Raw genomic sequence first — 25,325 nt, 5'->3', positions numbered from 1 at the left:
CACACAAAGCCTGGTACCCCGAATTGATAGAATGAAATTGGGAGCCGGGAGAGACTAAGACAGCTAGAGGTCACCACAACAGACTGTGCACAAAAGAGAAAAATGTGAAGATCTGCAGAGGGTCCCCCTTAAGTATTCAGGGGAATGAGCACAAGTGTGTGAGGGAACTCCCTGAGAGCAGGGAAAGATTCAGAGGAAAGGGCTAGAGAGAACAGCACCCAGCACTCACACAGGGTCAGGAACTGCCTGTTCCCACAGCCAGACTGGAAAAGCCCTGGGTTCACAGGGCACTGGGCAGAGAGTAAAAGGGGTGCTGACTCAGGGAGAGGAATATTAGCCCTACACTAAAACCAACCCTGGTTTCACTTAACAAATCTTACTAACACATTGCGGACGGATCACGAAATTCTTGCTTCATATTACACAGTGTTTTACAAAGTATCATACTTTAAAAAGATATTAACTTGTAAGAACATGTAATAAATAACTTCAAATGCAATGGGTATTTAATTTTAAAGTGTGCCTTTAACATTTATGTAAAACATTTTGTACTTGTTCAATAGAAACTTATCTGGTCACTGGGTAAAGCTAGCAATAAAACTACTGGTCTGCAATGTGTTAAAAGCAAGGGCTGAAAGGATTAAACTGTTAACAAGTAACTTAACTACCGAAAAACAAAATTCAAGAAAAGTTCTAGGATATAAAAATATACAATACCAAAAAGCTTGGCATCCAATAAAAAATTACCAAACATGCAAAGAATCAGAAAACTATGACCCATAAAGGGGAAAAAATTAATTAATCAAAACCAACCCACAAGTGACAGAAGTTAGATTAGGATAAAAGGACATTAAGAGAGTAAGAATTGAATTCCCTATGTTCAAAGGATTAAGTAGAGGCATGGGGAGAAAAAAGAAAAAGACTTAAATGTAAGATGAAAATTATAAATTCTGAGATGAAAAATACACTAGATGGGATTAATCTGTATTCAAAATAAATACACATACAAAAAAAAGACTAAAATGAACAAAGCATCATTGACTCATATGGGACAACTTCACGAGGCCTAAGATGAAGTCGGGAGATAGGGGTGGATGGCAGAAGGGGGGGCGTGGGGGGGGAGGGGCAGTTAGTCAACAGAGCAGAGAGAAGGGAGGACAGAAAAAACATTGGAAGTAACAGAGGCCAAAATTTTTCAAATTTGATGACAACTGACCAAAGTCAAGGTAATCCAAGTGAAGAAAACTATGTGAAACTACACCACAACCTAACTGACACCACGAGGAACCAGGGATCTGCACAAAAGAATGAAGAGCACTGAGAAGAGTAACGTATGGCTGACAGATGAGCAGGAACAACACCTAGACCAGAGCTAGATGATGAGGTTCTAGACTTCCAGCTGTACTGGAATAAGACTTTGGGGAATTCATATATTTCTGCATTTATGAACAAACATTACAATCAAATCAGAAATGAACCCAAACAAAGTTATTTTCTCCCAACCAAAAGAGCTAAACGATTCCTTACCTGCAATACTGTAAACACTGTGCTTACATGAATAGCAAAATACAGCACACCAATTACTATGCACACTACTAGGTCAGACTGTAAACGTTCACTCTGTGAAACAAAACAGAATTGTCAAAAACAAAGTAAAGTATTTCCTTCATTCCCAACTGGCAAACTGTTTAGGAAACAATTTTTCACTGATCCTATTTTTTTTTAGCACTTCTATTTCTTAGCTACAAATCTTCATTTCTTCCTTAATTTCTTCCTATTTTGGTTTGACATTGCAATACCAAGGAAATTAAACTTACTCGCCACATTATATACCATATCATAATGTCTTTTATAATGAAGCTGTGTATTACTTTCCCCAATGGCCTGTAAGTTTTATGGGAAAAGGAAATGAGATACTTAAATTACTCTATCATTTACTAGTATAGGGCTCATCCTTTTGGATAACAAAGTTATATTTTCATTAATCTTTTAAAATGTTGAAATCATGCACATGTCCTATTTTACTTACTGGATTTTGGTTCTTTTAGTGGTTATAGCAAAAACCAGAAATCTCTTGATAGCTCTGGTCATTGACTGACGCATAGATTTACACTTTGAAGCAGATTCAGAAGTATTCTACATTACATTTAATGTTAAGTATCCTTTGCTAACATGGAAACTAAAGTCAGAAAAAAATTGCTTAAATTTTACCTTAAGGCAGTTTTTTATTTCTGAAGTTCCCTAAAGAATATGTGAATAGCTCAAGTTCACTGAAGGCAAACATTGTGTTTAATTCAAGACCTATATAAAGTCAGTCACAGCCCTAGCTGGTTTGGCTCAGTGGACAGAGCGTCAGCCTGTGAACTGAAGGGTCCCAGGTTCAATTCCGGTTAAGAGCACATGCCCAGGTTGCGGGCTCGATTCCCAGTATGGGGCAAGCAGGAGGCAGCCAATCAATGATTCTCTCTCATCATTGATGTTTCCATCTCTCTCTCCCTCTCCCTTCCTCTCTGAAATTAATAAAAACATATATTTAAAATAAATAAATAAATAGTCACAAATGGGAAAAAATCTAAAATAATAACTTAGAAAAAGAATGTTATGTTTTGTTCCAGAAGGCAGATATGAATCTATAGATTTCATTTTTCAAATAAACACTAAAAGAATGCAGGCAACATTAAAATTCATTAAATTAGAAAAAATTTTAATTACTATATTTTCTTATGTATATTAAGTCCAGGTTATTGTTCTCTCCTTCAACCAGGAAAATAAACACACAGACAAACTTTTCAGACTGCCCTTGACAAATAAAACACACTAACAGACTAGCAGATGACTTACAAGGACACACTTTTTATCAATACAATTGACAACAAACTCTAATTTATGTTAACATTTATCTTTCAAATGCCAGTTTAAACTGAATAGGATTAAGAATTCTATAAACAATAAAATGACTTAATTTCACCTGATCTCAAAATAAATGTTTGGCATACTGTTCTATGTAGAAACCAAGTTTGAGGAATGAGCATTTCTTACATGTTAAAATTGTAATAAAGGCAATCAAAAATGTATAACTAATACATATAGCTATACATTTTACCCCAATTATTAAAGGGCTTCAAAAAGTGTTCATTAAATATGATAACCTATCTAAAATTCAAGTATTTTAAGTGCTTTTAAAAAGTTTAAACTTACAATGGAGTTTCTAAGTTTTTCAGGCAGTGGATCTTTTACTTCAGACAGAGGGTCTTCTGGATTTTTCTCTTCTGTTTTTGGGAAAATCTTAGATTGCATCAAAGAGCTTTATATTTAAAAAAGAGAGAGAGAAAATAATATAAAAATACATATATAACCTGAAAACCAGTACCTTCCAGCGGCAAATAAAGTTCAAGATAAAAAACCAAGTGATCCAAGTATACTTAATCATTAGTAAATGATATATTCTAAAAAAATTTAATGTGCCATAACTAATCAGAAATGCCCATTTATTTAAATTTCTTCAATTCAATAACAATCGATTTCACTTACAAAAGTACAGATGGATCACTGCTTTGTCGGCTGAGATGATAGGATACTGCCACTAACAAACCACAGAAAACGGAGAAAAGTACTGGAATATGCTGGCCATCCCAAGAATCCTGTTGGGGAGTAAAATGTGATAGAATAATATACTTCTAATTTACGATACATCATATAATCCTGTATGTCAGTATTTTAGAGAAAGGAAACTAAACTCAACAAAAACTTTTAAACTATATTATTAATTTCATTTTATTCCCAATAAATGTAGATTTATTACTTTCAGATGAGCTAGAATCTAGCTGCTAGATTATCTTCAGATTTCTTTTGGTACTAAAACTCTATTTATACACCAGGAATGATACATTTGCTTCTGACGCATGCTGCCGTCAATCTCTTTCAGATTTAAAGTAAAATTAAGCTTACAGTAAACTATGTTCTCCATTTTGCAGAATAAATAACTTGCTGTAGTAAACTTTTGATTATAACAACAACAGAGTAGGAAAAGGTAACACATGATACCACATTAGGCAAAAGAAAACATTAACATTTGATGTGCTGCTTTCTTGATGTCCTGGTTCATATGATATGCTTTATATATCCCAAAGTATTGAGCAGGCATTCAGTGTTGCCTGAACAAATAAACTGCATATGCTCAGAAAAAAATAACACAAAGGCTAGTTTTAAAGGCCAACCAAACATGTGGAAGTGACATGTCTGTACTGCTCACTGTAATCTCTGGATTCCACTAGCATGGTACCTGGCATAGAGTAGAAAATAATCATTTTTTTCAAAAAAGCACAAAGGAAACATCCTTTTTTGGCATATTGCCTACCTTTAAAAAAAAACACACAGAAAAAAGAAAGAAAATGTATCACACACACACACAATGGAATATTATTCCACCTTAAACTGCCTTTTTAACTGCAACTTCCAAATAATGACTGACTTAACAAAGCATGACTCAAAACAGATTTAAAACCTCTGTACTAGGAGACTTTAGAGGTGCTCTTGGGAGAAGCGTGGATTTGGATCAACTGTCATTTGCAACAACATGGGTGAAACTGGAGGGCATTGAGCCAGAGAGAGAAAGACAAATAGTACTGCACAGTATCACTTATATGTGGAATATTTTTTTAAAAGTTGAACTTATAGAAACAGAATAGAAAAGTGGTTTCCAGGGACTGGGAGATGGGGGAAATAGGGAGAGGTTAGTAAAAGGGTACAAACTTTCAGTTAGTTGAATAAGGTCTGAGGATCTAATATTTAATATAGTGACTATAATTGATAACACTATATTACATAAGAGAAATTGGCTAAGCGAGTAGAACTTAAATGTTCTCACACAAAAAAACAGGTAAATATGTGAAGTGATGGCTGGGTTAAATGGATGAGGGAAATCTTTTCACAATATGTACATATATAAAAATCATCCTGTTGTACACTTGAAATACCTTACAATTTCATTTATCAATTATACTTCAATAAAGCTTGAAAACAAACAAATAGTATCTCTTGGAAATCATTCCATATTAGCATACAAAAATCTGTTTTATTCTTTTTTGTGATTGGATAGTATTCCATTGTATGGCTATACTATAATTAACCATTCACAAATAACAAATATTAGTTATTTCCAACTTTTTGCTGTTACAAACACTGCTCTAATAAAATTCTTGCACATAATCTTTATTCATGTATATAACTAAATCTGCAGATTGGTTTTATTATAATGGGTGATGTATAAAACTAAAATGGTCTAATGCCGTGGTCGGCAAACTGCGGCTCGCGAGCCACATGCAGCTCTTTGGCCCCTTGAGTGTGGCTCTTCCACAAAATACCACGGCCTGGGCAAGTCTATTTTGAAGAAGTGGCGTTAGAAGAAGTTTAAGTCTAAAAAAATTTGGCTCTCAAAAGAAATTTCAATCGTTGTACTGTTGATATTTGGCTCTGTTGACTGATGAGTTTGCTGACCACTGGTCTAATGCAAAAGCCATGTATAAGAAAGAAGGCAAAAACTTATCCTCCTACCCATCTGAGGATACAGTGTTCTTAGCTGGCAATTTTACAATTGCTGCTCTTCTGCTAAATAATTAAACAGGCCTTTGTAAACTAGGCATAAAAAAAAAACTTACACTTTTTAACTGCAACTTCCAAATAATGACTTAACAAAACATGACTCAAAACAGATCTAAAACCCCTGTACTAGGAAGCTTTACAGGTGCACATGGGAGAAGCGTGGATTCGGATCAGCTGTCTCCAGTTCCTTCCTGGGTTTAGCTCTATCAAACATCTCCCTCTCTACTTGACTACTCCCCCTTCCCTTTTAAATGCAACTAAGTTCCAGATCTTTTTAAAAATCAAAAACCAGAAAACAACTCCTAAGCATATGCACAAGTTTCCCAACTATCCTACCTAATAATAGACAAATATGCAAATTGACCGCACCTTTGCTACGCCCAGGCCACGCCCACCAGCCAAGTCACGCCCACCAACCAATCAGGACGAGTATGCAAATTACCCCAACAAAGATGGTGGCTAATTTGCATATCAAGACAGCACAGAAAGAAGCCAAGAGCTGCAGAAGGGAGCAAAGCTGCGGAGAAGCAAGCAAGCGGGGGGGGGGGGGGGGGAGAGGAGCGGAGGCGGGGCCGGGGGAGAAGGGAGAAAAGCAGGCGGGCTGGCGGAGAAGGCGGGGCGGGGGAGAAGGAGGAGCGGAGGCGGGGCCAGGGGCGAAGGAAGGAGAGCGGGCGGGCTGGCGGAGAAGGCGGGGCGGGGGAGAAGGGAGGAGCGGAGGTGGGGCCAGGGGCGAAGGAAGGAGAGCGGGCGGGCTGGCGGAGAAGGTGGGGCGGGGGAGAAGGGAGGAGCGGAGGCGGGGCCAGGGGCGAAGGAAGGAGAGCGGGCGGGCTGGCGGAGAAGGCGGGGTGGGGGAGAAGGGAGGAGCGGAGGCGGCGCCGGGGGAGAAGGGAAGAGCAGGCAGGCTGGCAGAGAAGGCGGGGCGGGGGAGAAGGGAGGAGCGCGGGCAGGGCCGGGGGAGAAGGGAAGAGCAGGCAGGCTGGCGGAGAAGGCGGGGCGGGGGAGAAGGGAGGAGCGCAGGCGGGGCCGGGGGAGAAGGGAAAAGCAGGCGGGCTGGCGGAGAAGGCGGGGCAGGGGAGAAGGGAGGAGCGCAGGCGGGGCCGGGGGAGAAGGGAGGAGTGGAGGTGGGGCCAGGAGAGAAGAAAGAAGAGCAGGCGGGCTGGCGGAGAAGGGAGAAAATCAGGGGGGCTGGCGGAGAAGGCGGGGCGGGGGACAAGGGAGGAGAGCAGGCAGGGCGGGGTAGAGTGCAGCAGGAAACCCTATTGCAGGATTTTTCCTGCAACGGGAACGCTAGTATTCTATAAAGAGTAGAATACATTTGCTTAATATCCATTCAAACCTAAGTTTATATTAATCTAGCTTCTTCAGCCAAATGACCAATATTCTATTTACTGACAAGTTCAATAAAACTCCAATGCTCAAAATTGGCATTTCCCAGGGTTCTATCCTCACCCATTTTCTCTTGTCAGTCCATATTAGTAGTCTTTTTCTTACTCTTGATTTAATTGTGTTGATGAATTCCAAATCTACTAATCACTACCTCAAACCTCTCTACATATAACTTTCTACTATGTATCTCTAGATTGTTTCAATTAACTAATTCCTATTTGTCCTTCAAATTGTGGTTAAAAAGCACCCTTGGAAAAGTATCTTTAATCCCTTTAGGCTGGACAAGGCAATAATCACCATGCCCATAAGACTGTTTTCATAGCCTTCATCACCCTCTAATGAAAGTGTTTGTCGACTTGTTAATCACGGCAACATATAAGCCACTCATAAACAGGAAATGGTGTTTGGCATAGCACTGGGCACACACTATGCATTCCATAAATCAGGGGTGGGGAACCTTTTCTCTGCCAAGGGCCACCATATGGATATTTATAACATAATTTGCGGGCCATACAAAATTATCAACTTAAAAATAAACCTGCTATATTTGGTCAAACATTTAATTAACTCACCCCTAATGCCTTGGCAGGGCCAGACCAAATGATTTCACGGGCCATATACAGCCCGTGGGCCAGATGTTCTCCACCCCTGCCATAAAGGCTACTGAAGAAAAGAAGCAAGGAAAAATGCTGTGAGTCACTTTTCACAGTTCTTTCAACCCTATTATTCTCTGATTGTCTTGCACTAATCATAAAAAAGAATAATAATACCACGGCTTAAGGGTTGTTTATTAGAAATTTAAATTTTTTAATTTACAATTTGGTGAAAATCTTTTAAAAATAGAGCTAATAAGGCTCATCCAGATCCTTCTAAACCAATAACAACATTAAATTTCAGTGCAATAATTTGCTAGAATGTATCTTAAATTGCAGTCTTTGAACTTGTTCTCATAAGTTTTACGAAGTCTTGATATGAACGGTAGTTGCATATATCCTTAACTAGAAATCTAAAATTACCTTCATATTCTGTTATTACCATATTGACGTATATCTCAGACTAGCCTAAGTTTGAATAATCTGTTTCTAATAATAACCTCTAATTGTTGCATAGAAAAGGATTTTCTTTTAATAAGGGTTAATTATGAAATTGCTTTCAAAGTAAATGAGAATAATGTTCAAAATGATCATGGAAATTCATGCTAAAGTGCACTGGGGAAAAAATCATTAATCCATTGAAAACATTCTTATTATAGAAAAAAACCCTTAAAGACAAAACACACTACAACCTATTACTTACCTTTAAAGCGCCATAACACAACCCATACAGTAGGGCCACCGCCACAATGCTACAGATGAAGCTGTAGAGTGCTGCGAGCAGGCTGGTAGTGGCTAGATAGGAAGGGGGGGAGGGGTAAAGAAGGAGATTAATGCTCTCTAAACATTTATGAGGGGAAAAACAAATCTGCAAAGGACACTGAAAAGTATTTAAAATGGTATATTGATTATAATTAAATCTATTTATTTGATTTTTAAAAATTCAGTTACTTCATCCTTTCAAAGGATTTTGAAATAACAAATATTTACTATCCACAATTTTTTATATAAAATATAGTCACCTTGGAAATAATGAACACTTATACATAGCAAAGACATTTGTGACTATATTATGCTTCAAGAATGTATCTTAGGAAAACCAAGATGGCAGCATAGGTATACACCTGTATGTGCTGCCTCTCACCACCACACCAAAACTACAACTAAAAGGCAAAACGACTATCACCCAGAACCACGGGAAAGCTGGCTGAGTAGAAGTTCTACAACTAGAAGGAAAGAAAAAAGCGCATTGAGACCAGGTAGGAGGTTCAGAGGCACAGAAAAGCAGAGGTATGGAGGCACGCAAATCGGGCTGGCGACTGGGTGTGCTGTTTTTTCCAATTGGAAGGGAGATACAAGCTCCCGACTGCTCTGAACTCCAGTTTCCGGAGAGACTCTGGGGACCCAGAGTCCTATGGGGAGAAACTGGTTTGTCTGGCACCGGGTCAGAAAGTCAGGGTGGCTTTCTCGCAGAGGTGCTCGCAGAAATCATTGTTTACTGCACTGGGGTGCGGGACGCGGGGACGCGGAGACGCAGAGACGGCTGACTGGCAGCCATCGCTGTTTGCTATACCCTGGTGATTCCCTGAGACCCCGCCCCACCCAATTTACAAACCCACCCAAACTGTGCGCAGCATCATCTGCATATGAATGGCCTGCCTTTTCGCAGCTTAACCTAACAAATTGCAGCTGGGTCAGAGAGCTCCAAAACTTCCAAACCCCAAACAAAGAGGAGAAATCTGCAGATCGTGCTGTAGCTCTTGCTGGGTAGCTTCAGACAGTAGCTGAATTGCACCTCCTTGGAGATCCAGGAGCCAGTGTACCTAGTGGTCAGTGTGAGACAACACCAGATTTCAACTCCTCACATCCATAAGTGACATACTCAAGAGGCAGACTCAGTGAGCACAAAAGCCCCACTGAAGCAAGTCCTGCTCCATAAGAGTGTCTCCAGCACCGCAGTTCTTCCATTATAGACACAGCTGAACCTCACAGCCAATTGGCCTGGAGGTCAATTCCTCCCAGTGTATAAACAGCAATCAAGGCTTAACTACAACAAGACTGTGCACCCAGCCCACAAAGGGGTGCACCAAGAGTGTCCACCTCAGGTGATTGGGGAGGCTGAGCCACTGGGCCCTATAGGTCACCTACCACACAAAGCCACTCCATCAACACAGGGAAGCAGCCAAAATGTGGAGACAAAGAAACATGATATGAATGAAAGAAATGGAGGAAAGCAAACTACTGGATATAGAGTTCAAAACCACAGTTATAAGGTTACTCAAGAATCTTCTAGAAACCACCGAGAAACTTGGTGAAACCTCCGAGGAACTTAGTGAGACCTTCAAGGATCTTAATGAGAATGGAAAAAAATGGAAAAGGACCAGTCAGAAATTAAGCATACACTGTCTGAAATAAAGAATAATATACAGAAATCCAACAGTAGACTAGAGGACCCCAAGAATCAAACCAAAGATTTGAAACATGAGGAAGCAAAAACACCCAACCAGAAAAACAAAAAGAAAAAAGAATTAAAAAATATGAAGATAGTGTAAGGAGCCTCTGGGACAACTTCAAGTGTACCAACATCTGAATTATGGGAGTGCCAGAAGAAGGGAGAGAGCAAGAAACTGAAAACTTATTTGTAGAAACAAAGACAGAAAACTTTCCCCACCTGGTGAAATAGACTTACAAGTCCAGGAAGCGCACAGAACCCCAAACAAAAGGAATCCAAAGAGGACCACACCAAGACACATTATAATTAAAATGCCAAGAGCAAAAGACAAAGAGAGAATCTTGAAAGCAGCAAGAGAAAAACAGTTAGTTACCTACAAGGGAGTACCCATACGACTGTCAGCTGATTTCTCAACAGAAACTATGCAGGCCAGACGGGAGTGGCAAGAAATATTCAAAGTGATGAACAGCAAGAACCTACAACCAAGATTACTCTACCCAGCAAAGCTATCATTTAGAATTGAAGGTCAGATAAAGAGCTTCACAGACAAGAAAAAGCTAAAGGAGTTCATCACCACCAAACCAGGATTATATGAAATGCTGATTATATGCTTTAAGAAGAGGAAGAAGAAGAAAAAGGTAAAGATAAAAATTATGAACAACCAAGTGACAACAAATACATATCTATCAACAAGTGAATCTAAAAATCAAGTCAATAAAAAATCTGATGAACAGAATAAACTGGTGATAATATTAGAATCAGGGGCATGGAAAGGGAGTGGACTGACGATTCTTGGGGGGAAGGAGGTGTGAGGGGTGCAGGAAGAGATTGGACAAAAATCTTACACCTATGGATGAGGACAGTGGCCGGGGGTTAAGGCATGGGGTGGGGGTGGGGGGAATCAGGTAGAGGGGAGCTATGGGGGGGTGGGGGGGAGAGGAACATCTGTAATAATCTGAACAATAAAGATTTATTTTTTTTTTAAAAAAAGAATGTATCTTATTGTATTTACGAAAGTATGGGGAAATGAAGCTTGCCGAGGCTGGAAAAGGAACTGGAGATATATTAAGTATTCACTGAAAGATACTAGTCTATGTAAATAGAACCTGTGCTACCCAGAGAAGTAAACTGTATTCCCATGTGTTTGTTAATTCTCACAAAAAAAGAACAGATCTGACTACTAACAATAACAACAAAAAATAGATCCAATGGGATTATAAGTTTTTAGAAAAAGGTGATGGCTAAGATAGCTAGCCTTTATTTTTAACATACGGATAACAGATTTTCTTTAATAGTAATTTTATATTGTTACAGGAAAAAATTTCATTAGGAGATATTAAAAAATAGCACCTTGCACAAGTCTTTAAATCACATTATGACAAAGCCCACTGTTATAAATGATCTACATTAAACCCTCGCCACCATATTTAGATTAATATAGCATCTATAACAGTCCCTAAGTACTAAAACTGTCTTCTATCCAATAAGCTATGCTGAAGACCAGCGCAGTCTTAATTCACATCTCTTTCAAAAATTTTTTAAAACATTAAAAATGCTCTACATTCATAGCAACATAGAAAAGACTTAGTTTCTATTTAAAATTTAAGTCATAATGTCAGCAGTGATCATTTCAATGCATATAATTGGAAGATAAATGAGGACTGAAATGTGAAGTATGAAGAGAAATGGACTATAAAGTTACAGTAATTTATTTTCCTTCTGTATTATTTCTCTATTGCAAACATATTTTTGAATAAAACTTTAAATGGTTTAAGTCAAATAAGAGTATATTTTAACCACAGTGGTTGCCCACAGGGTTATTTTCAAATTATGCAAACCATCTCTACTCCATTGTAATACTGGTCTTATTCTGAAAATGAAGTACACATATAATAGGAAAATACATTTCTAAGTATGTCAGTTCATGTTCACACATTCTACTCTAAAAACAGAGGTATTTCTAAAAAGCTTATTTAGTAAAATGCTTTTACTAAAAGTATCCTGGTATTGGTGTTCCCATTTTAAAGATAAAACAATTCACTAAAACCGAATACATAGACACACCAAATGCATACACCAATTCAAAATCCAAATACAATGCCATGTATCAGAACTTAATTTGGGATAGATGACCTTTTATAAATATTTCATAAGTCTACACAGGTTCCATGTAAACGAACTATAACTTAAACACTTCTTACAAATCAATTCCATTATTCCCGTATCTTTCACTAAAGTATCAGACTTGACTGCTCTTTCCTATTTATAAATTAATTCCTGCTCAGTCTTCAATTATTAAGTAAGTGTATTTTTCTTTCTAATTTCAATTCTAAAATGAAAATTTTAAAAGCAATTTTATTTTCGGTTTATTACTTAATCTGTAAAAGGAATGCTGTAAACTGTAATTTTTTTGAGAAAGTACTCACCATTACCACCAAAGATATGAATATCCAATTGTTCACAAAGGTACATTACAAATGTATTCACCTGAGGCAGGAGACCAACGAAAAATACTATTGGGAAACAGAGTGTAAACACTATAGAAGGAAAGAAAAGCATGTTAAAAATAGTATACCTCATTTATTGTTTTGTTCATTTAAGATCAGAAAAGGAAGAAATCCAAAATTAACATAAACTACAAGCAATTTTTAAAAGATATCACTTTACATTATTTCTCTCTTTTTTTAAATTACTTTATTGATTAAGGTATCACATATTTGTCCTCATCCCCCTCCATTCCCATCCTAAACCCCTCCCCACGCATGCCCCTACCCCCTGTTGTCCATGATCACTGGTTAGGCTCATATGCATGCACACAAGTCCTTTGGTTGATCTCTCTCCCTTATCCCCACCCTCCCCTACCTTCCCTCATTATTTCTCTCTACATAACTGCTTGGGTATTCAAAATAATCTTTTCAATTATAACAGCTTTTAAAATTGTTTCAACCATTTTCACACAATAGGAACCTAAAGTACAGAAGCCAAAGGAAGCCTTTCATCATCTCCTCCAAGAACAGAAGAATTACTATATTTGTTCATCATTAACTTTTCTTCATCCATAATACTCCTATAGTTCTGTTCCTCACTGAGAGGATTACAATATACAACAAAACGAGCCTATTAAAACTACTTTTAGCCCTGCTTGAGTGGCTCAATGGTTGAGTGACAACCTATGAACCAGGAGGTCACAGTTCAATTCCAGGTCAGGGCACATGTGTGGGCTCAATTCCCAGTGGGAGGGGGCGTGCAGGAAGCAGCTGATCAATGATTCTCTCTCTCCCTCTCTGAAATAAATAAAAATATATATTAAAAATAAAAAAACAAACAACTACTTTCATCTATGCAATTAATCTATTTATCAGTAAACTGTTTGTGTACAAATAAATTAATGTTAAGATCTGAGACACTTTAAAAACTCACCTATAACTAAATCCCTGGCTGATAGAAGCACCAGTGGATTGGTAAAAGTTATTCCATATAATTTGAACTTGGTTGTAGTAAGGTTTCTGCTTCCATAATCCAAGAGCCAAATAAGACCACAACATAAACAGAAATAAACTGGTCTACTGTAGGCAATGATACGATTATGACCCTGAAAATGGTATTAGAAAACAAGTTAGTTTAGATAATTTTAAGAGTCACAACTAGCTATTGAGATTTTTGATGGCTTCTATTCTAAGGGTAGAAGTTTCCATATGGAAACTGTCGCAAAAGGGAATTACAAATATGGAAAGGAGGAAGAACTAAATAAACCCTGTGACACTGGATTCAATTACAGGTATCAGTATAAGCTCACCACTTTTTGTATGTATATAAACAGATATAAGAATAGGTGTGTGTGTGTTTGTGTGTACAAAGTTGACCCTTGAATTGTTAGGGACACCGACACTGCCCCCAACAGTTGAAAATCTGCATACAACTTTTTACTCCTCAAAAACTTACTACTAATAGCCTACTTACTATTGACTGGAAGCCTTACCAATAACATAAATAGTTGCTTGACATATATTATGTATGTTATATGTATTATATACTGAATTTTTATAATAAAATAAGTTAGAGAAAAGAAAATGTTATTTAAAAAATCATTGGAAATAAAAAATACATTTACAGTATTTATTGAAAACAATCTATGTATAAGTGGACCCATGCAGGTCAAACTGGTGTTATTCAAGGGCCAACTGTGTGTGTGTGTGTGTGTGTGTGTGTGTGTGTGTGTGTGTGTGTATGTATGTACATATGTACATATGTATATACATACATATTATTTCCCAGTTTTAGCCAATGAGAGGGCCTAGAAGCAACGACATTCTAGTAATATACATTACTACCATCCAGATCTCAGTTTATAAATACCATTACTCAGTAAAAAGAACCAGTGCTCCATGGCGAAAAGGCTGGTTTCAGACTAGGATAGAGAAAGTATAAGGTGAGCGTGGAACATATTGTTATGCAAAAAAAAGGAAGGAAGTACTTAAAGATTGATAAGGATATGTCAAAAGTATACAGAAGGCAGCTGATGGACTCCCAAATAACCAAATCAGAAATAATTTGAACATCAAAATAAATCATGACAGTGACATCATAGAGTCGACGGAGTAAGAATCTATGAATATGCACCAATACAGAAAATGAAGACAGAAGGGAAAGTTATTCCTTACTTACGGTGATGGTTCAAGCAAGAAACATCAACAGATATTAAAAATAAGTCTCAGGGGCAACTGGACATATATAATCTCAAAGTATCTCCCTAAGGATATTTATTAACTACAACAGAAAAATAGTAACATTAGAGTAGTGGTTCTCAAGGAAGTGGGAGGGGATTTGGACCCTCAGGAAATATTGGCAATGTTGGTTGTCACAATTAGGGTGAGGGTACTATTGACATCTAGTGGGTAGAGATCAGAGATAAAGCTAAGTATCCTATAATGCACAGGTCAGCACCCTTATCTACAACAAAGATCATCCAGGCCAAAATGTTAGTACTGCAGAGGTTAAAAAACCCTGCAGACACTAACTATCCTTAGCCAAAAGATGAAAATTAACACCACCAAGAAAAGGATAAATCGACATCATGTGCTTCCTCAAGTGATACACTGAGAACATGACTGTTGAGTGTTCCTACCAAAAGCACAGCCTATATCCAATCAAAAAGAAACATCAGACAAACTCAAACTGAGGGATGGTCTACAAAATAACGGGCCTGTACCCATCACAAATGCCAATATCATGAAAGACAAAGGAATTGCTCCAGATTAGAGCAGGCTAAAAAAAACAAATGCATAATCAGGAATTTTTTTATTGCCAATTAAAAAATAGGAAGCACCTGAGTAAGAACTGTGGCTTAGAAAATAGTATTGTATCAATATTAATGTCCCAATTTTGATAAGTATATTTAATTAATGTAAAGAAATGCCTTTGTTTCTAGGAATTACAGACTGGGGTATTTAGAGGTATATGGGCATCGTGTCTACGATTCACTCTCAAACAGTTTAGAAATTGTGTGTGTGTGTGTGTGTGTGTGTGTGTGTGTGTGTGTGTGTGTGTAGAGAGAGAGAGAGAGAGGAAAACAAGAAAGGAAATAACCAAATACGGTGAAATGTTTTCACAGGGACCTGGGTGAATAGCATCAGGAATTCTTTGTACAATCTTTGCAAATTTTCCCCTAAGTCTGAAATCATGTAAAAATAAAAACTTCAATACTTCCATATATCATTACACTTCAAAAGCATTCTTACGAAACAATAAGTAGTTGAAAGAATGTCAGGTGCCTCTGTGTTTTGTTTTGCTCATCTAGTCTCAGTGTCTCGGTGTATGGGTAAAAGCAACTATATTCAAGAAAAAAGGCATCATCATCAACTGTTCTCGGAGTCTAATTTTGAACTACTTTAAAGAGAATGCCGTTCAGTCTTTCTATTAAATATTTCAGGGTGAGATCTAAAGCTGAATCATGCTTTAAAATAGTGCTAGGGAGCTAATACTTTTGTCTTAAGTCACAAAGTGAATAACAATATTTTTAATCTCCTTTGTGTTTATGGGTTTAAACACCAGATCAATGTATTTCTTCTTTATTCTTGCTCCTAATGATTACTGAAGCAAAATAATGTAAAGATTTTCCTACTTCAATATTCTATTTTTCAATATTTACTCATGATTTATTGTTCAAAAGTTATTAAATGCAGGTTATCAAATAATCATGAGTTTATATGAACCATGTTTACCTAGTTGACAGGCTGTAAAAAATGAATTATTATGCTATTTTTCAATCAAGATTTAGAGTCCACAATTACAATGGCATTTTATTTCATGCTAATAAATCACCTTCACTTCTAGGAATGTGTCAAAACTTAGATTAGGATATAGTAACATAAATCTTCATTCAATCTGACATATTACCCCAAAAAATGTTTGATGCATGTTAAAGAACTATGAGTTACAGGCATATGAGAGTGACTTACATGTCTGGGGGAAGAAGAGTCTGGCTGAACACTCTAAAAATGAAATAGAAAGAGAGATTATCCTATTGAAGTCCTGATAATTTTACAAGCAACTTTCAAATGCCTGAAATAACTTCAGTAAATATTCCACAGGTAAGAAGTGACCTACATTAATTGTGCTGAAACACCAACCGAAGATAAAACATCATCTCCGGGCAGTGGTGTCCCTATGGTATTAAAACACATCTCAAATCTTCCCAGACTCTTAAACTTATTTATAGTTAATTAGCCATTTGCATCTAGTTAAACGTTTTGGAAATGGCACATGGTTGATAGGTCCATCCTACTGCTTGCCTCATTACTACAAATAACTATGTTATGGCAGAATGCTTTCTTTTTTTTTTTAATCTTAATATTTTTCCATTACAGTTTACTTTCAAGATCATTTTTTACTACTTTCAGGTATACAGCATAGTGGTTAAGAATGTTCTCTTATGTAGCATTACTTCTTTCAGGAAATTCACAGAACATGGGTTCTCTTATAAAAAGAATTCCAGTTCTGCCCATAAATTCCACATTTACTAAACAATTCAATGGTATTTGTATTAAATACATTATCTGCATTTTCATACAAAATCATCAAATAAGTTAGGCAATATCTTTGCAAGAGATTTTATCAACGTCCCATAAAAATGTCCAATAGGTATTATTACTTCCCAAATCATGACTTTTCTTTCCAATAGCAAAACCAACAATTTCACTAAGATGGTCTTTCACCATCCTACATTTCCAGATTGGACCATGCCTACTGAGTTAGGCATGTGGCTCTTGGCAGGATATGAGATGAGGAATTCTTTCTTTTTTTAAAAAAAAAAAATATATATTTTTTTTTACTTGTTTCAGAGAGGAAGGGAGAGGGAGAGAGAGACAGAAACATCGAAGATGACAGAGAATATTGATCGGCTGCCTCCTGCATGCCCCACACTGGGGCTCGAGCCTGCAACCCGGGCATGTGCTCTTGACCGAAATCGAACCTGGGGGCCTCCCAGTCCACAGAACGACGCTCTATCCACTGAGCCAAACCAGCCAGGGCTGAGGCATTCTTTCAATTCCAACATCTATCCTTTAAAGCTTCTGTTCAGGCCTTTCTCTTATATCTGTTTATGATATTACTATTCTTCTAGTTAACTAATTTCAAAAATCTGTCATATTTTACCTTTTCCATGTCTAACCATATTAACCTAAAAGCAGCAGTCAGGATGAATGGGACAGGAAACATTGGAACCAGGGAATTAATTTAAATGGTTTAAGACAATAAAGGAATGAATTAAGATTGTTGAAATGGAAAGCAAGAACAAAGGCCAGTTACCATAAGATCACTACATTTAATCAAAGTAACCTGGAAGGAGTAGAGGCTCTAAGATTTTGAGTTGGTATACTACTGTCAAAAGCAAAGCAACTGGGAAAGGAAAATATTTATCAAAAGATGATGATGTGCTATTTTTAAATGTGCCAAATGCCTGTTAAATATATAGACTAAAGCTTGTGAGAAAGGTAAAGACTTTGAGATATAAAAATGGGCATAATTCATATATAGGCACAACAAATAAAGTAATAAAACAGTATGATTTCACTGCAAGGAATTGCAAACTGGGAAGAGAGCCAAATAAAATCCTAGAGAATTCTCATAAATTAAGAAGTAGTCAAAAGAACAAAGAGGGGCTTCCAGTCAAGATGCTCAGTGGTTAAGCATCCACCTATGAACCAGGAGGTCATGGTTCAATTCCCAATCAGGGCACATGCCCAAGTTGTGGGCTCTATCCTCGGTGGGCTCTATTCTCGTCACTGATGTTTCTAGTTCTCTCTCCCTCTCCCTTCCTCTCTAAAATCAATACAAATATATTAAAATAAATAAAATAAAGTCACAGACAATAATGAAGAGAATGTAAAAATAGAAGACAGTATTCATAGATGTTAAGTGAATACTTATAGAGAATGAAGCCTAAGAAAAGGACATAAATTTGGCAATGTGCGATTATTTGCAACCACAAAGACTGTAATTTTAGTACTGCAATAAGGAAAAAGTATGGATGGGTCCTGAAGAAATGAAGTAGTTGACATAGGTGGCTTATTCAGTCAGATGCCTATCAATAACATCTGGACAGCTGATGGTCTAAACAGAACTAAGCAAATAGTTTTCAAGAGGGGAGAGTGTTCTTCATGTTAGCATATATCAGGCAAATAACCAATACAAGCAAGAATATTCACTGGTTATGAAAGAAAGGAAAGGAAACAATCCATGTTAATAGTTCACAGATTTTGCATAGAAGGTAAAAAATTTGGTATTTGATTCTCCCACTTTTGGAAAGTTTAAAATTGATCAATTTTGATATTATAGAGCCACTATTAAAACAACAGCAAAAGGATGCCACTCTTCTCTTTTCTATGTCCCAAAGGAACATATATAATAGTTTTGACATTATTGCTATCTATGATGAATTTTCATAAACTTCACATATAGGATAAAAGACAAAATACAGAGTTTATGTTGATAAATTTAAAAGAAATAAAATTTTTAAATGCAAATTCTTATTTGTAACCAATGCCCAAATACTTTCTTTTAATACCAAAAATGGCTTTAAGGAAGCTTCATTTACATTTCATTAATTTTTAAAGTTCATAGGTCCCTTTTACTCCCTAACCAATCTAATATAAACATCCAACAAAAATAAATTTAAAAATTAATATCCTTACTATATAATTCAGTGAATGATATGAAACTTTCTGCCTTTTAACACAGTCAGAAAAGAAGAGATGCTGGTACCTTAAGTAGTGAGTATTGACAGCTGGCTATCACCAGGCAGAACTGGAAGACCCAGATATCTCTGAAGAAGCCTTGTATGAGAAGAATAGATCCCAAAAATGCCACAAGAATAGCAAGGATGACAGCTAACACATTTTCCAGAATCTCACGATTTCTGTAGATAGGAAAACTTACGAGTAAGTATATCATCAATATAAGAAATTAATCAGAGTGAAGTAAGGGAAGTCATCAATATTAAGTTCATAGTTTGTTTGCTGAGATTTTCTTTGGTACTGGGTTTGAGTAAGATTTTTGGGTCACACTGAAAAAGAAATTAGTTTATGTGGAAAATGAAAACAAATTCTTATGTATAAATAAAGCATGCTATAATGGACTGTGAAGTATTTATTTTAATGCATAATACAGTTTTCATTTCTATTTTAAAAACTTCACTCTTAACATCTTTTTCTGTCAAATTTGTTGCAAAATAACTTACCAACTTGGATGACAAATAAAAGAGCTATACAACAAGTTTGAAAAACAAAATCTCAAAACAGTTTCTAGAAAATTAAATTTAAAAGTTGTTCATTTGTGCCCGGCTGGCATGGCTCAGTGGTTGAGCATCGACCTTTGAACTAAGAGGTCACGGTTCGATTTCCGGTCAGGGCATATGCCCGGGTTGCGGGTTCGATCCCCAGTAGGGGACATGCAGGAAGCAGCCGATCCATAATTCTCTCTCATCATTGATGTTTCTCTCTCTCTCTCTCTCTCTCTCTCTCTCTCTCTCTCTTCCCCTCTCCCATTCTCTCTGAAATCAAGAAAAATATATATTTTTTAAAAGTTGTTCATTTCTTACATAAAGAAAGCAGAACAAAAAACCATGTCCATAGGAAGATATGTCCTGTTATTCAAAAAAAGTACAGGTATGGGTTAAAAAAGACAACATATCAAAATGATATAACTAATAATGGTTCTCTCTGAATGGAAGGATTATGAATGGTCTCTTTCTGTCTTAAAAATCTTTCTATGTATTGTTCTATAATGCATAAAGAATTATTCTCATAACCATAAAAATGTTTGTATTAATTTGTTGTCAATGCCATATTTAGTCCTCAAATGTCCTAAAATTAATATTCACAAACATCCCTCTATTATTTCATGTTAGTTCTAAAAAATTAAAACAAGTTCTATGGAATTTTCAAAATAAACAGTGGTACTTTCATTGATCTCATATGGCAGCTGTGGAATCCAGATTTGATGAATCCAGTGCTCCTCATCAATCCTGCTACCCCACATACTGTCCATATTGCTAGACACTGTACTTGTGCTCCCCTTTGGCTTTCTTAGTTTTAAATTTTGATAAGTCCAATTGATCAATTTGTTCTTTTACTAATCTTATTTTTGGTGTTACATATCAGAAATTTTGCCTAATCCAAGGTCACAAATATTTTCTCCTATATTTTGTTTTTTTCCAGAAATTTTTTTGTTTTGGATTTTACATTTGGGCCTCTAAATATATTTGTTATTGATTTCAGAGAAGAAGGGAGAGGGAGAGAAAGATAGAAACATCAATGATTAGGCTACCTCCTGCACGCCCCCTACTGGGTATCGAGCCCACAACCTGGGTACTAGTATGTGCCCTGTCTGGGAATTGAACTGTGACCTTCTGGTTCATAGGTTGACATTCAACCAATGAGCCACACTAGCCGGCCGGGCCCTATAATCCACTTTGAATTAATTCTTGTAATATGGTGAAAGGTAAGAATACAATTCTTTTTTTTTTTTTCTTTTTTGCACATGGAAATCCAATAGTAATGGCATCCATTGTACTTTTTACCTCAGACATTTTAGTTTCATCTCTTTAAGTTTGATGTGGGTCTTTTTTTATATTTTTAACAGTTTTAATGTCTTTGACTGCTGATTCTAATACCTGTGACAATTAAGGTTGATTTCAACTGATATATTACTTCCCTCATTATAAATCATATTTTACCCCTTCCTTGCACAGTTGATAATCTTTGGATGCCAGACACAGTGAATCTTAACTTAGTGGGTGTGAGAACTGGATTTCTATAAATCTTCTTGAGCTTTGTTATGTTACTTGAAAACAGTTTGATTCTTTCAGGTCTCAACTTTATGCCTTAGTATGTGGGTATGGAGTAGTGTTCATTTGAGGACTGATTATTCCCCACTTCTAGGGCAAGGCTTTCTTGAGTATGCTACGCAATGCACCATGAAATATGACTTGTGAGTTTCTTCCATCTGGCTGGTAGGAACAGGCATTATTCCTGGCCCTGTTCCGCTTTTTCTTTCACATGGTTCCTTCCCTGGCCTCAGGTAGTTTCTTCACATACAGTCACTTATCAGTACTCTGCTGAACAGTCAAGGAGACCCCACTGCAGATCTGAGGCCCTCTCTGAACAGTAACCCTTTCTCTGATAGTCTGTCCTATGGACTCTCAGCTCCATCTCTAACTCAGAAGTCTGCTAGACTCTATGGCTCACATAATTTGTTTCCCATCTCTCAGGAATCACTACCATTTGTTGTCTCATCTCCAATTTCTTGAAAACCATTGTTTCCTGCATTTTGTCTGTTTTACATTGTTTCAGGTAGGATGATAAAGCCAGTCCTTGTTACTTCATGTTGACTAGAAGCATTTAGTCACCAAGTTTATAACAGACTAATATTGATTACTAGTAAGATTAGTGCTAAGAAAGAGGAAACAAAAGTTTCCTCTTATGCCTTTTATATTTAGGGTCATGTTATCTGTAACCTGATAAAAATTAAAACTTCATTTTTTCTGAGTTTTATATATAGTGGAATGACTCTTATTGATGATTACATGAATATTTTATATACACATATTAAAATCACCATAAAAAGGTTTCCAATGAATTCAAGAGAATCAATGTTTGGGAACCCTATTAATTTAAATTTTATCTCAAAGGACCAAAGTAGAAAACAGTCTCCAACATGCTAACCAAGTAAAAACCTCAATGAGTTATTAGAGACATTTCAATTTAAAAATAAAATCTGCACACATCTTTAATATCACACTATATTCTCACCTATCAAACAGGGATAAAAGTGTGAGTCTGTCAAAGTTAATGCCAATCCATAGCTGGGGCAGGATCCAAAAACGGTAATAGTGTTTAACCTTTTGGGCAGCATCTTCTGTTGGACCGTAAGTAGCTGCCAGGTCTGGGCTTAGATCAATGTCTTGTTGCTCCAACAAATCCGTATCGATGGTTAATAGTCTATTCAATCGAATCTGCGGGAGAGAGAGCTAAAAGAAAGTCAGCGTTAAGAGGCTTAAAATATCTTGAATCAAGTCATCATTCAAGAGCTATTCTATTAGCTTAAAAATTATCTAAACCTCTTTAATTTTCTATACTAGTCCACTCCTCATGGATATCTTATGACCATTAGAAACTTAATCAATAGGCCTTTTGGAAAGGTTTTATTAGGAAAAGTGTTTGAAATCTTAACGTTTTGATTGTTTAGCTAGTAAATCCATTAAAATCACTGACAGTGAATTACTGGTGGCTTCCCTCCTCCCTGCTACATTTATGGCCTTTCCTCATTAAGTTATGAACCTCACTGCCATGTGAAATCTAAGCTCCTCTGCACTGGATTCAGTACTTTCAACTCTCATTGACTACAGTCTTATCACTGCTATTGTTTACAAATCCCTCCTACACCCTGCCCCCTCCCTTTGGTTTTGGCAGGCTGCTCATCTGAGGCTTTACAGGAAATTACCACATTACATTTCTTTCAGCTTTAACTCATTCAGACCAGTTCACAAGTTTCCCCTTCCTCTGAAAGAATCCAAAGTTTACTGAATCTAGCACAGCTAGAGCCAGCACTTTGCTATCTCAAAGCTCTCACACATTTATCAGCAAAGAACACTAACCATTCCCATTTTTCCTTTCCTATGGGGCTTCCAAAAATACACTACAGCAAAAACAAAGGGAGTTTTTACTTTCAACACATAGCCTATATAATAAAAGCCTAATATGCTAAGTGTCCAGTTGTCCGATTGGCTGCTCAACCAATCAAAGGGTAATATGCTAATTATATGCTAAGGCCACTCAACCGCTCGCTATGACGTGCACTGAGCACCAGGGGGCAGACGCTCCAAACGGTAGGTTAGCTTGCTGCTGGGGTCCGGCTGATCGGGACTGAGCGAGATGGGCTGGACATGCCCTGGAGCCCTCCTGCAGTCCCTGTCCCTACCCAGCTGGCCAAACTCCCACATCCCTCCCCGGCCCGGTCATGCACTGGTGGGTCCCTCGACCTGGCTTGAGACCTCTCGCAATCGGGGACCCCTCAGGGGATGTCGGAGAGCCAGTTTTGGCCCGATCCTGCAGACCAAGGGACCCCACTGGTGCATGAATTCATGCACCGGGCCTCTAGTGTAGATATAATCAAGAAAACTTACTTTCTATATATAACACAGCCACTATCTCTAAACATTCACAAAGACTTCCCCAAACACTTTCCATCTTACGCTCTATGCCAGGATTTCTCAACCCTGACACTACAGGAATTGTGAGCCAGGTAATTCTATATTGCGGGAGTTGGGCTGTCCACTGTAGGATGTTTAACAGCATCCCTGGCTTCTATCCACTATAGACCAGTAGCATTCCCCCTGCTGTAACAAGCAAAAGTGTTTCCAGATATTGCCAAATGTCCACTAGTTAAAAACCTTTGCTCTATGCCAACTTACACGTATGGTCTTAAAACCCTGTTCACAACTCTGCATCTTCGGGAAGCTGCCAATAATCAATCCCTTTGGCACTACATTTATCTACCTATATCTCTTACGTGTTATTTATAAGGATTACATCAATTTTGTCTTTCCCAACTTCAGTATACTAGTATATATTTTGATGGCAAAGGCAGTATTATCTTTTTACAATATCCCCACTGTATTTTATGTGGCACTTTTTTTTTTAATGTGGCATATTTTTTATACAGTGATGTCATCACTAAGCTTCCAAAACATATACACTGGTATATAAATAACTAATAGTTAACCAATAAATACCCCAAAATCATAATGTTCAAAGTAAAGTTTTAAAATGAAACCATAAAAAAATGGCACAACCAGATTATGGCATTGGTGAGTAAAGTAACCTTTACAAGATACTCTCAAAAGCCTAATAATTGATTCATATATAGTTCATTAAACTTCATGATGTTCCATGTTTGTTTAACAAAGGACTACTAAGAAGAGATGTACTACGGGACAGCAAAAGTATTTTGCCATATTTTTCAACAAAATTCATTTTTCTGATTTGTGTAGCAACTTAATCTGAAAGCACAATGTTTTATAAAAATAAAGGAAAACTTACCACGTCATGTGGATAAAATCGAACTGAGGTAGAACTGGATACATGAGAATCGGTATCACTAAAATAAAATGAAAAAAGACTTTAGGGAATAAAGAGCTTTCCAGCCGAAACCGGTTTGGCTCAATGGATAGAGCGTCGGTCTGCGGACTGAAGGGTCCCAGGTTCGATTCCGGTCAAGGGCATGTACATTGGCTGCGGGCACATCCCTGGTGGGGGGTGTGCAGGAGGCAGCTGGTCGATGATTCTCTCTCATCTATGTTTCTAGCTCTCTATCCCTCTCCCTTCCTCTCTGTAAAAAATCAATAAAATATATTTTTTTTAAAAAAAGAGCTTTCCAGGTAACAGGAAAATAAATCCTTTAACAGTGTTTGATATTTACAGTGTCTTCACTTTTCTATGTCAACTTCAAAATGCAAAATATCATTTTCCTAGAGTTGTGATTAAGAACATAGTCACTGGGTCAGAGTATCTACATTCAAAATTCTTCACCAAGTGAATGAAATTTTGGACACATTACCCAACTTTTTTATACTTCAGTTTTCCTCATCATTAACAGGATGATAGTACCTTTATCAAAAGGTTCTTGTGAAGAGTGCTTAAGAAAGCAATTAACATATTGCCTGGACTCATGATAAATTTAGCTATAATGGCCCAGAAACACAATTCAGTGTCCACAGGTCAAGCTTAGATTTAACC

General features: G+C 37.1%; 1 protein-coding gene across 8 annotated transcripts in view; it reads right to left on the bottom strand.

Moving 5' to 3' along the window:
- PCNX1 (pecanex 1) overlaps nucleotides 1-25,325 on the bottom strand; it is a 159,650-nt gene that overhangs the window by 44,817 nt on the left and 89,508 nt on the right. For 5 of the 8 annotated variants that reach the window (XM_079768039.1, XM_079768032.1, XM_079768034.1 and 2 more), the window contains 10 exons: nucleotides 24,630-24,687; nucleotides 22,341-22,558; nucleotides 19,294-19,447; nucleotides 16,491-16,523; nucleotides 13,453-13,624; nucleotides 12,459-12,569; nucleotides 8,284-8,375; nucleotides 3,532-3,641; nucleotides 3,199-3,304; nucleotides 1,528-1,620 (listed from right to left, as the gene is read on the bottom strand). In XM_079768039.1, the coding sequence (XP_079624165.1) occupies nucleotides 1,528-1,620; nucleotides 3,199-3,304; nucleotides 3,532-3,641; nucleotides 8,284-8,375; nucleotides 12,459-12,569; nucleotides 13,453-13,624; nucleotides 16,491-16,523; nucleotides 19,294-19,447; nucleotides 22,341-22,558; nucleotides 24,630-24,687 (1,147 nt within the window). The remainder of the gene's footprint in view (nucleotides 1-1,527; nucleotides 1,621-3,198; nucleotides 3,305-3,531; nucleotides 3,642-8,283; nucleotides 8,376-12,458; nucleotides 12,570-13,452; nucleotides 13,625-16,490; nucleotides 16,524-19,293; nucleotides 19,448-22,340; nucleotides 22,559-24,629; nucleotides 24,688-25,325) is intronic. The other 3 variants (XM_079768033.1, XM_079768037.1, XM_079768035.1) reach the window with 2 other exon arrangements.

Source organism: Cnephaeus nilssonii, assembly GCF_951640355.1.
Source record: "Cnephaeus nilssonii genome assembly, chromosome: 4".
Classification (NCBI taxonomy): domain Eukaryota; kingdom Metazoa; phylum Chordata; class Mammalia; order Chiroptera; family Vespertilionidae; genus Cnephaeus; species Cnephaeus nilssonii.
The sequence above is the reverse complement of the archived record's forward strand: the minus strand, read 5'-3'. Positions and strand labels throughout refer to the sequence as shown.